Source organism: Macrobrachium rosenbergii, chromosome 9, assembly GCF_040412425.1.
Source record: "Macrobrachium rosenbergii isolate ZJJX-2024 chromosome 9, ASM4041242v1, whole genome shotgun sequence".
Lineage (NCBI taxonomy): Eukaryota > Metazoa > Arthropoda > Malacostraca > Decapoda > Palaemonidae > Macrobrachium > Macrobrachium rosenbergii.
Window position 1 is genome coordinate 29,254,445 of NC_089749.1, and position 18,942 is coordinate 29,273,386.

Genomic DNA, 18,942 nt, shown 5'->3' on the forward strand with positions numbered 1-18,942 from the left:
AAGTGAAAAATAAGGGTTGGTCTAGACCAGGGTTCTTCAAACTTTTTCTGGCGTGACCCAGTTTTTACTATGACATCATTCCAACCCATACAGAAAAATACTGTACAAATGACCAGAAATATAAAAAATACAAGGATAAAAACTGAAATGCAATAAGTATGTTAAGAAGGCATTACAATCAGAATTATAAACATGTAAGATATATATATATATATATATATATATATATATATATATATATATACATACACACACATATATATACATATGTATACACACACATATATATATAGTGTGTATGTATATGCAATCATAGAATAATTTCCATTCATTTGCAATTAGGCTTACCTATTTAGTGACTTGGGTGGGCTTGCTTGTTTGTTGTTATCCTGGATCAGTTTGGCTTGCAGGAAGATAGGGCAACACGCATATCAATGGTGGTATCAAGGCGATTTCTTTCCTTTGACTTTAACTTGGTTAAGAATGAGAAACCAGCCTCACACATATACGTGGTAGTAAAAGGTAGCAAGAGAATGACACTTTCTTTATTCAAGTTGGGCTAGTCCTTGGAAAGGCTTACCCAAAAAGAAGACAATGTTGATGTCTTGTGCTTCATTCTTAATGAGTTATTACTAGTTAGCTGGACTAACTTCTTCCTTACTAGGTGTTAAGTTCAATTCCACAACTGAATCTGGGTTCCCAAATACAAACGGATCTTTTACCCAGTATTTTTCTTTTAAATGGATAGTTTTTTCTTCTGGAAAATACTGCTCAAAGCTGGCTGACAGAGACTGAAGGTGTAGGTCTATATCTTTTTTTATTTTCTGCATACATTCTTGATTTAAATGGTTTTCCTCAATATGTCGTAAAATGTGGGGAACATGTAGTAAACAGGTTGGTCTGTTTTAACCCTTGCTTGCCAAATCTTTAGTGATTTCTTAAATGCCTGTACTTCCTCGGTGTGTTTGAATATATCATTCTCTTTTCCTTGTAGTTTTAGATTAAGTTCATTGAGCTCTGAGAAAATGTCTGCTAAATATGATAGCTGTGCAAGCCATTCATCCCTGATAAATAGCTCTGCCATTGGAGACTTCTTTTGAAGAAGGTATATACAGTATGTATCTCCATCCTTAATTCATATATCCTGATTAGAACTCTTCCTCGGGATAGAACTCTTCCTCGGGATAGCCACCTAACTTCAGTATGGTACGACAAGTGCGACTGATCAGCTCCCATTTCACAGCAAAGTTGTTCAAACAAACGGCTATTCAATGAACTTCCTTTGATAAGATTGACAAGTTTTACAGCTTCATTTAGAATATTTTTCAAGCTGGCAGGGATTCCTTTTGCAGCCAAAGCTTCACGATGAATGAAACAATGATTCCAAGTTACATAACTACCTGCAGCCTCTGATATCTTGCTCACAGCACCACCATTTTTCCTGTCATATTTGCTGCTCCATCTGTAGTGACGCCCTTGCAGTTTATATTTTCCAGTTACACAGTCATTCAAAACTCGGAAGATCTCTGACCCTGTTGTGTGTGCAGGTAAGGTCAAGCAGCACAATATGTCCTCCATAAAGTCATCTTCCCATGGATATCTCACATAAACCAGGAGTGTTGCACAATTAGCTATATCGGTACTTTATTCCAGCAGGATAGCACATTCTTCAGCAGCCTGGAGGCGTGAAACCAACTGAAATTCCAAATCTTCTGCAATATCCCTAATCCTCCGAGATACTGTTGTGTCACTGACAGGGACACATTTAATCTTCTCTGCTAATTTCTCATCAAGCACTGTAGTTAAAAATGTAGCTGGAAGGATAAATTTTTCACCATAAGTATATGGCACTTTCTCTTTTGCTATTTGATAAGCAAAGAGATAAGAAGCCTGTTGGAATTTATCATTGTGAGTGGTTGATTTACTAAGGATTTTCACTGATAAATTCAATTGTTCTTTTTTTCTTTGAAAAAATCTACTGATTTTCCAACTAGTTCAACATGTTTCGATTCAAGGTGCCTCTTTAATTCTGAAGGCTTCATACTTTCATTTGCAAGAACTTCATTGCAATTAACACACTGTGGCCGAGGTTCTTGTTTATCTTTATCATACTTAATAAATCCATACTTCAAGAATTCTTCACTGTAAAGTATTGCCTTAGCCATTTCTTCTTCTTAGCAGACGGCTCAGAACAGGGCACAGGCAGCGATGATGCCTTGCCCATACTGGTACGAGACATAGCAGGCTTCTCTATCATTGAGTTCGTCTGTTTGTCTTTCTCGCCTGAACAAGAAGGCTTTGGTGCCTGGGTAGCAATGACACCCTTTCTAATAACAAATCGATCCATTTGATACGAGGGTGGTTGCATGAACTGTTATATAACTAAAGGAGACTTCTGCACACTCCTAAAACTTAAATGTAACTAATCATGTTCTGTTTCAAATCTGGATCTCTCTCTCACGAAAACAGAAGTTCTGATCATTACGATTAGACTCGGATATTCGTTAGGACTAGATGGATCCATGTATGAATTCATATTTATCTTACTGCCATGTACGTAATAATTTTTATTTTATTTATGTATTTATTTTTGTGAGCCTGCGACCCAGTTTGGAGGACTTGGCCCAGTAATGGGTCGCGACCTGTAGTTTGAAGAACCCTGGTCTAGACAAATGGTCATGATGATATCTCTAACAAGAGTGCTACTGTAATAATAAAAGATGCCCAGAATACATGGCCAAATCAGGACTTTGTTTATTCCCAAAATAAATGGTAAATCTGGGCTACATTTTGTTTTATTCCATATTAGTGTTATACTGTTACCATCACCCATTATAACTGGCTTAAAAACTTTCATCCAGTTCTAAGCACAGTGCTTTCTTTTAGATAATGACAGACACCTTACACTAAAAATCTACCATTTTCTTAGGATTCAATTCCTACATCATAAAACCTTGATTTGACCATTCCTCAACCCAACATTAATGCAAAACAAATTCAAACTAATCATTTTCTCTTGATACTACTACTGTAAAGATTTACCTGGTCATTATAAAATTACAAGTTTAAGCCTAGAACCTAGACTTTGGAGAACAGTCTGAACAGAAAAATCTCAAATATGAAAATATTTCTTCAAAACTATTAAAAAATGTATAAGAATATAGAGCAGCACCAGTTTCTCATACCTAAAAACAAGCTTTGGTGTATAACATCAAGTTACATTTCAAACCTTATAATGATTATCAGCTAGAGCCCCAACAAGTTCTACAAATTTATCTTCACATTAAAAATCATCAAAAAATGAACTCTACAAACAGAATGAAAAACCTTTACCTCACTGACTTACTGTGACAATGCAATAGTACCATTATCAAAAAAATGTTATAGCTGTCATATGTTCTGCACATACTTTCTGAATTATGAGCATTTCAACAATTTCCAAACTAAGAAGTTATCTCTACATCCATTTGCAAAATACCTAAGACTTACACACACAGGTAGTACTGTACATATAAAAATCTACCCTATGCTTCAATAACAATAAGAAGGGAAAGAAAATTACTATAAATTGGCAAATGAGGTTTCTGACAAAGTTCAGTGACACTTATTTTGTACTCCATTTAATAAGATATACTTGCCAAAAGTAGATAAAATTCTTATGATATATTTGTGTAACTATAAAATTATATTGTGGGACTTTTTTAAGGGGGAGGAAAAATATATTCAAGAACAGCTTTAAGTAACATTCTTTTATCCATGTTTCATGCTTGCAAAATTATACAGTACCACATGGCAACAACATTGAACTATCCAAACATTCAAATTACAAGACATTAAGATACAGTCCTACAAGTAAAAGACATTGTACTAAAAAGGAGGACGGCATACTGTATATGGCAAGAAATATGGAAAATCATTTAGGATCATCCAACTACTGGTCTAGTGTAAAAGTTTCCAGTACTGTTAAAATGAACAGTGGCATAATGAAAGTTCTAAGTGTAGTTTTCAAAAGAGGCAATTATAAGGCATTGATATGACACTATGCCATCAATTTGTACTAATAAAATCTATTGATAACCTTCCTTGAGAGTAAGGTTTATGAATATGGTCCACAGTAGAGATTCCTAATCTCCTTAGTGTAAAAACTCTTGTACCCACATGAAAGACCTTTGCTGATAAGATGCAGGCCTACCTTTAAAAGGCATTAAAGGTAAGGATCACAGAACTCTTCACTGAAGAAATCTTTGGAAGCGAGATCATATTACTGTTTTTCATTCTTAAGGCTTTAAATTCAATTACTCTCAATATTGCAGGGTATAAGCAAGCAGATATTATTAGTATTAAATATAAAAGCATTACACCCAAGTACATTATGCATCAAAATTCATGTCATTTCACAAAAGCACTTATAAACATCATGAGTAAGTAGACCTCTAATTTTCATATCTGAATTTCACGCAATGAATTTAACACTTCTAATTTAATACTGAAATTAGTTGATCTACCAGAAGTCTGATGCTCCCCTTTCCACCGACACGAAACACGACAGTCCAACTGTTTTTCTGTTGCATGATACACTAGAGTCGGTGAAAAAGAATCAAACCAAACTCAAAAGTCATTGTCAGTACAATTATCATCCATTTTAAAGCCTCGTATAATTTCTTCTCCACTGTCAACTCTATATTTCAAATCTACATTTAAAAACCTATGGTTTGACAAGTCTTGCGTAATATTTATCACACCGCATACTGGAGTGTCTTGTTTAACAGTAGCTGTGGTTAAAGGAAGAACTGTGTTTTGCCAATGAGTATCTTCATTATGAGGAGAAGTTGATAATTTGAGACCTCCCGGAAACCATACATCAAACCACAAAACCATACTATTTAATCTTCGTGAACCCATACTTGCCAAGTTGAAGTTATGAGAGATACAACGTATGTCCTCTGGGGTTACTCTCATAAGATCCAAATCACAAACTGGAGTAGGTAAGCTCACAATATCTTCTTGTGACACCATGTGGACATGTACGACATCTGTTGAAAATATAATCATGACTTGACTTTAGTTTACATTTCTACTTTTGGGAGATAAGAACCCCACACTTAAACCATGATGTAGTAGTTATAATCTAGCTAAACAGCATTAGACATGACTTGAACATTGGGGCATAAAGCAATACAGGCAAGCTCTGGTTTACGGTGGGGGTTCCGTTCCTGGCAGTGCGCCATAACCTGGAAAACACTGTTAACTGGAACATCACATTAGTAATAAGAATAAATGGCGCTTACAGCGCTGCAAAATCAGGTTAACGGTGCCATGAGCCAAGCACTGTAAAGTCGGAATGCTGTAACCCGGGGATTCCCTTATTGAAATTATCAGAATCATAACTTGTTATATAAAAACTCATTAATCATAATCACCTTAATCCATACAAAATGGACCCACATACACACGACTTGACAACTGAAATAAAAGTTCCATTACACATGACCAGCTCTTAAATCCACTGTCCATATCTGCAGTGCACCCCAAGTCTACACTGATTTCTTTTCCAATTTCCAATTTTTTTTGCTTTCATTATCAATTTTTTATTCTATGCTTTTTTCCCTTCATTTTCCTTAGTAATTCATTCTTTAGCCTGACTTGTCTTGTACAATGCAACTTGGCCCATGCTGAGCCCTCATCAGAGACTTCCATTACTTCTCCAATATTCCATAATATGTCTAGTATAGTAACTCAAGTTTTTGCATAAAAGAAGTCCTCCACATACAAAAGAGTTCCATTCTGAGAGCTCATTCGCATGTCTAACAAAGCTAATGTAGGCATCCAGCATTGCAGTTAGCCTTTAACATATAGCACTGTACAGTGATAAAGTTTCCTATTGAGACAATATATCCCACATTTTGGCAAGTTCCATTTTCACTAAATAATGCTGCATTTACGGAACAGCCAATTATTCTTTTTCATCAGCTGATGACCCACCTCCCCAAACCCATTAATTCCTTTCAAAAACTTCTACATATATACAGCTATTTGTGCAGAAAAAAGTGGTTTTAAAATGATTTTGGTTATTGATTTTCGATGCATTTTAACCCAAACAACTGAGAGTTCTTTTATTTTATTTCCACTGTTTTCCATAAGATGATCTTGCTGTTTACCACTACAAACTGAGAATACATAGGTATGCACACATCTCATATTTAAACTCTAGATAAATTTTTTTTTCATAAACATGCTATAAGTCAGAAGAAAATGCTTATAAAAATTATGAAAATTTTTATGATAAAATTATTTGGATACTAACCTACTGTCAGCTAGCTTACATCTTCGGGTCATTAGGTGTGATCTGCATTCCAAGTAAATCACAGATTAATGGTTGGCTGACCCAGATGGACTGTCTGTCATCACCTGTTTTCCACTAGGTGGTGTTAGTATGTTTACATTCTTGTCAAAATTCTTCTAGACCACCGGCTGAGACATGGGGAAGCGGGGTGTGTTTCCACTTTAACAGTAGGTATCCAAATAATAAATTTTATCATAAAATTTTCATTATTAGGGATAAATCTTACCTACTGTTAAATTTAGCTGACTACCACACTGACTAAGGATGGTGGGTTAGTGGAACCAGAGAAACAACTGCTCAGCTAAGCAAACTAAAAGCTATCTAAAAGGGAAAAAGCTCCTAAACATTTCTGTCTGTTGTGTAACCCTTGTTAGCAAGTACTGATGTCAGATGGGGATCCACAGAATGGCATAAGGTCCTTGTAGTGAGACTTGTCAGAGGATCCTTACAGGGAAAAAAGACTATCTCACTGAGTACTAGTGACTCCTGTGCCAGAGTCAAAAGCCCACAACAGACAGTCCAGAACTACAGACAAAGACTACCTTCAGTTATGAAGGTATGCTCCTATACACTAACGTGTACCTTCATGCTCTCCAAACTCAGCACCAGGATTTACTGACCTAAAGATGAGAAAGAAGACTCTCATTTTTGGTTTAAAAGAAAATTGTACCCATAATGACAGGACTAAGGGCTTTATATTTCTCATACAAAATTTGATGTCTTGCAAACCGAGCAAGGTAAAACTGAGTTCCACATCAAATAAGCTCTCCTGACAATATTCGCTACCAAAAGGCTTTTGAGAAAATTAAGACACTTATAGCACAGCCAGTGTGAGGTTTTCCTTTCAAACAATGGCAAACTTTCTGGATTTGTCTGTGTGCTGACTTGATTAAGAAATGTAGAAAAATGGCATAACATTCTTGAGATAAGAGTGTTTGGCCTTTTAACACCACAGAATAAATTTTGAACTCCTCCCCTTCAAGGATTAAGTTTTTCTAGATAAATCCTGGACATAGCAGAACTTCTTCATTGCCTACTAAAGCAGTTAAATTAGGCACTGTTACAAACCTGGGAAGGTGTTTGTTTTGACACTGTTTTTAGCCTTAAACAATGGGAGAGAGAGAGAGAGAGAAAAAAGGACATGTGTCCTGAACAACGCCTTGCAAGGCAGACTTGAACCTCACTTTGCTGCAGGACAAGCTAAATGAAGAAGTGTTTTGAAAGTTAAGTTCTTAAGGGGAGCTTTATCCAGAGGCTCAAACTAAGGTAAAGGCAGTTTTAAGGTCTACATCCAAATTCCATCGGAAACAAAGATATGGAAGATTTTGGGGCGTCCAGCTTAACAAGATTGAAAGACCTCATACATAGTCATGAGCAATGTTCAAGTTAGCATGTCCCAAAAGTGAAAACAACAACGCAATATAATTGCCCTGGGACAGAAAATCGCTTCGCATACCCGAGATAATGGAAGAACTTGATTGGGTTATCTACAGAGGTATGGGTGCTGGAAATCCCTTAAGACAAGCACCAAGATTAATAAACTGACCACTGTTGTTGATGAGGTCTAACACTGGAGGGCTACTAGACTGAAGGACTGGTTTTGTTGCTGCTCTCAAAAAGCCTCTTGCTCATAAGAGACGGATAACAGTTTCTATGTGGCCAGATGAAGCATGTGGAGATTCTGATAGAATCTTGTCAATTGCAACTAAGTAGATCTTTCCTGATTGACAGAAGATGAAGAAGTTTTATCACCAGGAGAGGCAGCTTGAGAAACCATTTCCTTTGGGCCCACCAGCAGCTTGGGAAACCATTTCCTTTTGGGCCCACCAAGAGTTAACAACAGAGGAAAAGCATGAATGTCTAGATTAAACTACTCTACAAGCAAAGCATCAGCTACTGATGCCAGAGATACTGGCATGAACTGAAGTAAACTGGGAGTTTAGCATTTTAAGCAAGTGCAGACAGATCAATATTCAGGGCTTGTCAAAGGTTCCACAACTTCTGACAAAGGCTTGCCTGTTCCTGCAGAGTTGGTCTGCCATAACATACTTTGTTTCCTCCCTGTGACAAACTGTGGTAGAAGAATAGTGTTCATGGACTCTGTCCATAGCAGAAGTTTCTCTGCTAACCTGAACAAATTTCTTGATGTGTAGATCATTATGTAAGAACGAAAGGATTAATTGTTGGAGTAAACTGATAATTTTGTCACTGATTAGATGTTCTGTTTGTATAAGACCTTCTAACCTGCTGAAAGTTCTTGTTCTCCAGGAGGGCTCCCCAACCTACTGGAGCAACTGAGGATGTGAGGTCTGGGGTCTAGAGGTCTAAAGGTAGACCTGTCAACAGTCTTGACTGATATCCTCACCAATGAAGAGAATGTACGATCTGAAGAAATTATGATTGCAATACAGTCCGGAAGACGAGACATGACCCAAGAGTTTTAGAGGTAATACTGAATTGGTCATTCTTAGACAAACCCTGTTAACCAACTTCACTAAAGAGAACAAGTGACCCAAAACAGGAAGCCACTTCTTGACTTAAGGGTTTTAAGGGTCAAGATTCTCTCAGTTGTGTGATAGAAATTATCTACCTGTCTCTGTCTAAGCCCAAAAAGAGAGAGTTGATCTTCATCCCCAAATAAACAATTGACTGGGTGGGAGAAGCATAGACTTGTCAACAATGTTCAGAATGCATAGCGCCAAGGCCTAATGCAGAAGACAATCCTTCACCCTCAAGATCACTTGAAATGAGTCAGCAAGACCTAACCAGTTGTATAAGTTTAGGAGAACTCAGACTCCTAGTAGATGACTCTTGCTAATGGAGCCCAAATGTTGAACATGTAGTGACATGCTCAGATCAACACACACACAGCTTTGAATTGGAAGACCTTGTATTGTATACATACTGCATATTGACAGACAACATCCAGTCACCCTTCCTGGAGCCACTAAGGCTGAACTAAATGACTATCGAAAAATAAGTAAAATGAACAAACTTGTTAAGACTAGAAATGTCCAATACTGGCTTCCAGCAAGAGGGGGAGGGTTACACCAGAAACAGAAGGAATAAATGCTGAAGCAGGGCAAGTAAATAACTGAACAACTGAAGTACTCATGTGCATTACAGAAACTACTGAAGTAACTGGAATACTATATCTGTATTCCCTAGCCCTCTAAAGCCGAGCCTCTATTTACAAAAACATCTCCCGTATGCCGGCGGCGTTCGGGAGCTACCGCCGAAGCGGAAAATTTTTTTTTTTCAAAAATCACAGCATGCTTAGTTTTCAATATTAAAGAGTTCATTTTTGGCTCCTTTTTTTCTCATTGCCTGAAGTTTAGTATGCAACCATCAGAAATGAAAAAAAATATTATCATATATAAATATTGGAATATATGACAGCGAAAAAAAAACTCATATATAATTGTATACAAATCGCGCTGTAAGCAAAACGGTTAAAGCTAATGAGTTACTTTTTTTTAGTTGTATTGTACACTAAATTGCGATGATTTTGGTATATAACAAATTGTAAAACGATTAAAGCAAAACAGAGAAAATATTATCACAAAATGATGCATGAATTCGTAGTAGCGTGGGCGTAAAAAAAGTTTTTTCAATAATTCACCATAAATCAAAATATTGTGCTAGAGACTTTCCAATTGTTTCAAAATGAAGGAAATTGATTGAATATTACTAGACTGTAAGTTTTTAGCTTACAATTGCATTTTTTTACCATTTCGATTGAGTTAAAGTTGACTGAAGGTTGATTTCTTTCTATTTATCGTTATTTATATGAAAATATTTCAAAAATGGTAAAAGCTAAAAGCATGATTTATTTTTTGTTGTATTCTACATGAAATTGCGCACATTTTGATGTATAACACTTTATGTAACGAATAATATAAAATGGCGAAAAAATTACGACAAGGTGACTCAAGAAATGCTAGGATTTTCAGCAGAGTTTGTGCGCGCGGATGGAAGGAAAGTTTTTTTCAAAAATTCATCATAAATCGAAATATTGTGCCAGAGACTTTCCGTTTGTTGCAAAATGGAGGTAAAGGATTGATTGTTACTAGAATGTAAGAATTTTGGCTTACGATTGCGTTTTTCGAGCATTTCAGTCGAGTCAAAATTGACCGAAGGTTAAAATTTTGTCAGTTATCGTGATTTAAATGAAAATATTTTCAAAACTGTTAAAAGCTAAAGGAATGATTTATTTTTTGTTGTATTCTACACAAAATTGCGCACATTTTGATGTATAACACTTTATGTAACGAATAATATAAAAAGGCGAAAAAATTACGACAAGGTGACTCACGAAATGCTATGATTTTCAGCGGAGTTCGTGCGCGCGGAGCGAAGGAAAAAGTTTTTTTTCAAAAATTCACCATAAATTGAAATATTGTGCTACAGACTTTCCGTTTGTTGCAGAATAAATGTAAATAATTGATTGTTACTAGAATGTAAGAATTTTGGCTTGAGTCAAAGTTGACCGAATGTTAAAATTTTGTCAGTTATCGTGATTTAAATGAAAATATTTCAAAACTGTTAAAAGCTAAAAGAATGATTTATTTTTTGTTGCATTCTACATGAAATTGTGCACATGTAACGAATAATATAAAATGGTGAAAAAATTACGACATGGTGACTCAAGAAATGCTAGGATTTTCAGCGGAGTTCGCACGCGCGGAGGGAAGGAAAAAGTTTTTTTTAAAATTCACCATAAATCAAAATATTGTGCTACAGACTTTCTGTTTGTTGCAGAATAAAGGTAAATGATTGATTGTTACTAGAATGTAAGAATTTTGGCTTACGATTGCATTTTTCGAGCATTTCGGTCGCATCAAAGTTGACCAAATGTTAAAATTTTGTCAGTTATCGTGATTTAAATGAAAATATTTCAAAACTGTTAAAAAGTTAAAGAATGATTTATTTTTTGTTGTATTCTACATGAAATTGCAAACATTTTGATGTATAACGCTTTATGTAATGAATAATATAAAACAGCGAAAAAATTACGACAAGGTGACTCAAGAAATGCTAGGATTTTCAGCGGAGTTCGCGCGCGGATGGAAGGAAAAAGTTTTTTTTCAAAAATTTACCATAAATCGATATATTGTGCTAGAGACTTTCCATTTGTTTCAAAATGAAGGAAAATGATTGATTGTTACTAGAATGTAAGAGTTTTGGCTTACAATTGCGTTTTTTTACCATTTCGGTCGAGTCAAAGTTGACCAAAGGTTAAAATTTTGACCCAAGGTGTCTGGGAGCGCTCGACAGTGTGAAAAAATAATTATTTCGAAAATTCAGCAAAAATAGAAATTTTATGCCAACAACGTTCATTTTGCTGTCATTTTTTTTCTAAATGTTTATATTTTATGGTGGAATAGTCAGAATAAGAGTCCCAGCCCTCTAAATACGAAAAAATGTTAGTTATCTAATGAAAAAAAAAAAAACCTTTACTTATTTTTATATTTTCGTTCGTAACCCAAAAACTATAAAAGTCAGGAGAATGAATTATCTTTTTATGAGAAAGCCAACAAAATTCTCTAAATATCGACATATAAAACAATGGAAAACGAATAAGTCCAGTTGGTGAAAAAATTGATAGAAAAGAGGCGTATGGTGAGAATTATCGCTAGAAAACATTTTTTTTTGAAGAGCCCTATCTCGGTTATTTTTCATAGCAATTACTTTGTAAATATATGAAAATGTAGAGGAAAGGTTGAGGAATAAAGTGAGATTCAAGAAAAATGTCTTTGGTAATGGCAACAGTTTCATTCTGACGTTATAAATTGATCGAAACGAAAAAAAATGTTACCGTTGTCAACATTATTGCTCGTAGCTCAAAAGCTATAACAGTTAGGCGAATGAATTATTTTTTATGAGAAAGCCAACAAAATTCTCTAAATATCAACATATAAAAGAATGGAAAACGAATAAGTCCAGTTGGTGAAAAAATTGATAGAAAAGAGGGTAAGAAACAGAGCGCTCTGCCCAGCATACTGTGAAAATTATCGCTAGAAATTTTTTTTTGAAGAGCCCTAGCTCGGATATTTTTCATAGAAATTACTTTGTAAATATACGAAAATGTAGAGGAATAAAGTGAGAGCCAAGAAAAATGGCTTTGGTAATGGCAACAGTTTCATTTTGACGTTATAAGCTGATCGAAATGAAAAAAAAAAAAGTTACTGTTGTCAACATTATCGTTCGTAGCTCAAAAGCTATAACAGTTAGGCGAATTAATTATTTTTTATGAGAAAGCCAACAAAATTCTCTAAATATCGACATTGATAGAAAAGAGGGTAAGAAACAGAGCGCTCTGCCTGGCATACGGTGAGAATTATTGCTAGAAATTTTTTTTTTTAAGAGCCCTAGCTCGGATATTTTTCATAGAAATTACTTTGTAAATATACGAAAATGTAGAGGAAAGGTTGAGGAATAAAGTGAGTCAAGAAAAATGGCTTTGGTAAAGGCAACAGTTTCATTTTGACGTTATAAGCTGAGTGAAACAAAAAAATGTTACTGTTGTCAACATTATCGTTCGTAGCTCAAAAGCTATAACAGTTAGGCGAATGAATTATTTTTTATGAGAAAGCCAACAAAATTCTCTAAATATCGATATATAAAAGAATGAAAAACAAATAAGTCCAGTTGGTGAAAAAATTGATAGAAAAGAGGGTAAGAAACAGAGCACTCTGCCCAGCATACGGTGAAAATTATCGCTAGAAATTTTTTTTTTGAAGAGCCCTAGCTTGGATATTTTTCATAGAAATTACTTTGTAAATATAAGAAAATGTAGAGGAAAGGTTGAGGAATAAAGTGAGATTCAAGAAAAATGGCTTTGGTAAAGGCAACAGTTTCATTTTGACGTTAAAAGCTGAGCGAAACGACAAAAAATTTTACCACTGTCAACATTATCGTTCATAGCTTAAAAGCTGTAACAGTTAGGCGAATGAATTATTTTTTATGAGAAAGCCAACAAAATTCTCTAAATATCGATAAATATAATAATGAAAAATGAGATTCAGCGCCCTGCCTAAAATCCAGACGTCTCTTATGTGATGCACTAACGCGTTTTCCGCTAGTTTTACCGTAAAAACTTTGCGAAAGCATGTTGGAAACTGTTCTCTATTGACGTCACTGTATGTAAACAACCATGTGTTTACCCTTGCTCGCACGCATGGTCTCTGACAGAGAAGTGTGGCCTGCCAGGCCTGTCTGGGTGGGATCAGCTGATGTCATTGTGAGAATTTTATTACACCAGGGATTTGCACATGCGTAGTACAGGAACTAAAAAATTTATAGAAAAAGAGGGTACGAAAGAGTGTTTCCAATAATGTAATCCCACATTTTATAAAAAAATGTAAGATACGAGAGAGAAGTGTGAGTAGGATCAGCTGATTTCATCGTGAGAAATTTACTATGCCAGGGATTTGCGCATGCGCAGTATAGGAACTGCTTGGCTGGCGTATTGATGCCCGAGTTACACAGTCCAAGGTATGCTTTAGCTTATGGAAACCACCAACTGTCCGAATAAAAAAAAAAATTTACTCCTAACACACATATGAAAAATTTTGGTAAATTTTATGTAGTGGTATGTCAGTCGGGTAGGAAGGGGGGTAGGGTAATTTTTCATACCACTACGTCAATTGGGTATGAAAGTGTTAAACTATTTTTCATTAAATGTTTCATATTTTTTCATTACCCTTTCATAAACTTTCATAATATGAGATGTCAGACTCACAGGCCTATAATTACTTGCCTCTAGTCTTGATCCACCTTTGAAAGTAAAGGGTAATATGCTAATTTATGCTCATCATAAATCTTGCCTGTATCTATACTTTGTCTTAATAATATTGCGAGCGGCTTTGCGATTGCATGAACCACTTTCTTTAACAAAATGGCAGGTACGCCATCTGGTCCTGCTGCTAATCCATTTTTAATCTCATTAATAGCCTGCACAATATCGTCTTCAGTAATATCTATGTCCGATAAATATTTACTATTTTCATCTCTTATTTCTGTATCATTATCTTCATTATCAAATCTAGGTGTAAATTCACTCTTACATCTTTCTGCTAATATGTTACATATTTCCTTCTTTTCATTCGTTAATTGCCCTTCAATTCTTAGAGGGCCTATTTCTACTCTTATTTTATTCATCTTTTTCGCATATGAGTAAAAAAATTTTGGGGTTTTGCTTGATATTTTGTAGGGTCCTTTCTTCTAGGTCCTGTTTTTCATTTTCTTTTCACTGTATAATCTTTTGTTCTGCATTTTCTATCTTACTTTTTAGTTCCATCACTTCCCATGCATTCTTTTCTTTTGCAAGACCTTTTTTCCACTTTCTGATTTTCTGGATAAAGATCTTTCTGTCTCTTGGTATGCGTGACTGATGTTTACTTTTCTTCTTTGGTATATATTTTTCCACTATTTCCTCTAATATTTTATATAATATATCCGTATTTACCTGTATATTAACACTTACGAATATGTTTTCCCAATCTTTGTTTAATTCTTCATTTATTTTTGACCAATTTATATTTTCACTATAGAAATTGTATTTTCCATATCCTTCCCATTTTTTCTTCTCTTGCTTATCTCTGTTTTCATGTGCTTTGGAACGGACTTGTAATTCTATGACATTATGGTCAGAAATACTCGTATTATACACTATTATTTCTTCAACATAGTTCACCTCATTCACAAATACTAGGTCTAAAATATTATCCTTTCTTGTTGGCAGGTGATTTATTTGCTGAATGTTATGTTCTGGTAGCATATCTAATAGCTTTTCAAATTGCCTCTTATCTTCTGCGCTACTATTACTCTCCTTTTTATATACAACCATAGTCTCCTATTCGTTCTTTCCATTCTATGAAAGGAAAGTTAAAGTCTCCTGATAGGAGTATAGTCCAGTCTTTGTGATTTCTAGTCTCCGGATAGGAGTATAGTCCAGTCTTTGTGATTTCTACATTATATCATCCAATCTGTCAATTATCAAGTCAAACTCTTTAGTATTAACCCTTCAACGCCGAAGACCTATTTACAAAAACGTCTCCCCTATGCCAGCGGCGTTTGGTGAGTTAGCGCCAAAGCGGAAAAAAAGTTTTTTTCAAAAAATCACAGCATGCTTAGTTTTTAAGATTAAGAGTTCATTTTTGGCTCATTTTTTTTGTCATTGCCTGAAGTTTAGTATGCAACCATCAAAAATTAAAAAAATATCATTATCATATATAAATATTGGAATATATGACAGAGTTTAAAAAAAAACTCGTATATAATTGTATACAAATCGCTGTAAGCAAAACGGTTAAAGCTAATGAGTTAATTTTTTTTAGTTGTATTGTACACTAAATTGCGATGATTTTGGTATATAACAAATTTTAAAATGATCAAAGCAACACAGAGAAAATATTATCAAAAAATGATGCATGAATTTGTAACGCGAGGACGTAAAAAAATGTTTTTTTCAAAAATTCACCATAAATCGAAATATTGTGCTAGAGACTTCCCGTTTGTTGAAAAATGAAGCTAATTGATTGAATATTACTAGACTGTAAGTGTTTTAGCTTACAATTGCAGTTTTCGACCATTTCGGTCGAGTTAAAGTTGACAGAAAGTCGAAATTTTTCTATTTATCGTGATTTATATGGAAATATTTCAAAACTGATAAAAGCTACAACCATGAATTATTTTATGATGTATTGTACATGAAATTGCACACATTTTCATATATAAAAGTTTATGTAACGACTAATATAAAGCGGTGCAAATATTACGACAATGAGATGAAAGAATTTCTGAGATGTTCGGCCGAGTTACTGCGCAGACGTAAGGAAAATGTTTTTTTAAAAAATTCACCATAAATCGAAATATTGTGCTAGAGACTTCCAGTTTGTTGCAAAATGAAGGTACATGATTGAATATTACTAGAATGTAAGAGTTTTAGCTTATAATTGCGTTTTTTGACCATTTCGGTCGAGTTAAAATTGACCGAAGCTTGAAATTTTGGCAGTTATCGTGATTTATATGAAAATATTTCAAAACTGATAAAAGCTACAACCATGAGTTATTTTCTGTTGTATTCTGCATGAAATTGCGCACATTTTCATATATAAAACTTTATGTAACGACTAATATAAAACAATGCAAACATTACGACAACGTGATTGAAAGAATTTCTGGGCGGACGTAAGGAAAAAATTTTTCAAAAATTCACCATAAATCAAAATATTGTGCTAGAGACTTCCAATTGGTTGCAAAATGAAGGTAAATGATTGAATATTACTAGATCGTAAGAGTTTTTTAGCTAAAAATTGCGTTTTTTACCATTTCGGTAGAGTCAAAGTTGACCAAAGGTTGAAATTTTGGCAGTTATCGTGGTTTATATGAAAATATTTCCAAACTGATAAAAGCTACAACCATGGGTTGTATTTTGCTGTATTGTACATGAAATTGCGCACATTTTCATATATAAAACTTTATATAACGGCTAATATAGAACAGTGCAAAAATTACGACAAAATGACGAAAGAATTTATGAATTTTTCGCTGAGTTATCTTCGATGCATAAAAAAAAGTTTTTTTTCAAAAATTCACCATAAATCGAAATATTGTGCTAGAGACTTCCAATTTGTTGCAAAATGAAGGAACATGATTGAATATTACTAGAATGTAAGAGTTTTAGCTTACAATTGCGTTTTTCGACCATTTCGGTCGAGTCAAAGATTGACCGAAGGTTGAAATTTTTGTAGTCGATATACAGTACGTCCAATCGGCACCCAACAGACAATTTTAGTTGACGTATGATACGTCCAATAGGCGTTTAAGGGTTAAGGGGTCTGTATATTACAATGTTTACTAATTTTTCAGATTCAAATTCTACCGCTATTAATTCACATTCTGTGTTACTATATTTCTCACAGATTTTTCGTTGATTTATGTCTCCCATATATCGTGGTTTCCCCCTTGATTTCTATTTTTTCTATCTGATCTATAAGTCTGGAAACCCTTTATCTGATCATTATTACCAGTCTCTTGTGAGTACCAGGTTTCACTTATATTCATTATGTCTATTTTTTCAGTTTGGGTTAGTTCTTCTACGAACTCTATTTTTCTTTTTGAGTTACTCGAAACTACACCCTGTGCATTCATCACTATGATGGTTTGCATTTTATCCCCATTATCTAATATGGGTAATAATAAGGATTTTCCCATGTCTCTTTCCTGCTCTGATATGTTGTTCTTTTCTTCATTCCATAACTTCAGACATTAAAAAATCCAACTTTTCCAAAATAGTTGATCTTCCATCTTCATAATTATTCTTTTTGTGTTTGTATCTGCATCTATCTCCATATCTGCACCATCCATTTGCATCATAGATACATTGCTTTGTTGCACTGTACCTGGGTGCTGATGCCTCATATCGTGGTGCTGACATTTCATAACGTGATGCTGGCTTGCTTTTTTCCTTCATCTCATACTCTTTATTCCTTTCTTTATTTGTTTCATTTTTACTTTGATTTTTGATATGTATTTGCTTTTGCTTTTTGTTCTTCATGGCAACAGGATGCATATATCTGCATTTTTTGTTGAATTTGCAACCTTCTTTCAGGTTTCGACATACTTTTGGATGTAGATCGCTGCATTCAACCTCATAGCCATCTAGATATGCACATTTGCCATAAATCTCATAGTTGTGACATATCTTGGGATGTTTGTATTGACATCTTTCACCGAATCTGCAGTTTCCTCTTTTCAAATGAGTGCAGATTATGTCTTTCTTTTCTTTTTTTTTTTTTGCTCTTTCCCTTCAATATGTATATCAGGGTACAACCTCTTTGGGATTTTTTTTTTTTTGTGTTGTCATTTCATAGTTTATTTCTTCGTATGTATGCCGTTGTATTGCCTCATAAGTAGAGTCTATGAGTTTCTCTGCATCGAGTTTCTCTGCATCCATACTCTTATCCTGTTCTTTGTTTTCATTATTGTTTTCTATCTCTTTAGTCTTATTTTCTTCTATTTTGTTTTCCTCTTCTTCCTCATCCTCAGTTTCATCATCCTCGACTATCTGTACATTAAGTCTTGACTTAATAACATTGTCTATCCATATTAGACATGTTGAGCAAAATACTTTTGTGTCCTTTTTTTTTGTTTTGCTGCACTTTCGCGCATATAGGATGAGTTGGTACATGGCATGCACAGCATTTCCATATCAGGTTTTGTGGATTTACAATGCTATACCACACATTACATGGATTGCATGCTTTAGGCATTCGTTTTCCTATTGCATCAATCAGTATATTAACCAAATTCACCTTGTTCATTTTCTTTGTTGGGATGTGTTGATTGATGTAGATTTTCTTTATAAGTCTCTTGATCACTTGGACTTTCTTTGGTATTCCTTCAATTATTTTCATTATGTTTTCTGCTGACTTGTTCCACCTTAAAGGATCATATCCTTTCACTATATCTGTGTATGTTTTAGCATCTTTTTGGTTGGAGTTGTTATTGATCTCAACAATAAGAAACCCCAGCTCCCTGCTTGCCAATTCATTATATTGGAAATCAGCTAGGCAAGCTAAGTTTCTCCATCG

The 18,942-nt window shown here is 34.6% G+C and overlaps 1 protein-coding gene across 9 annotated transcripts in view; it reads right to left on the reverse strand.

The window, feature by feature from the left end:
- Nucleotides 1-2,102: 2,102 nt before the first annotated feature.
- Nucleotides 2,103-18,942, reverse strand: part of LOC136841650 (protein arginine N-methyltransferase 6-like) — a 142,588-nt gene continuing 125,748 nt past the window's right edge. For all 9 annotated transcript variants that reach the window (XM_067108783.1, XM_067108780.1, XM_067108782.1 and 6 more), the window contains one exon: nucleotides 2,103-5,033. In XM_067108783.1, the coding sequence (XP_066964884.1) occupies nucleotides 4,609-5,033 (425 nt within the window). In that variant the 3' untranslated portion in view covers nucleotides 2,103-4,608. The remainder of the gene's footprint in view (nucleotides 5,034-18,942) is intronic.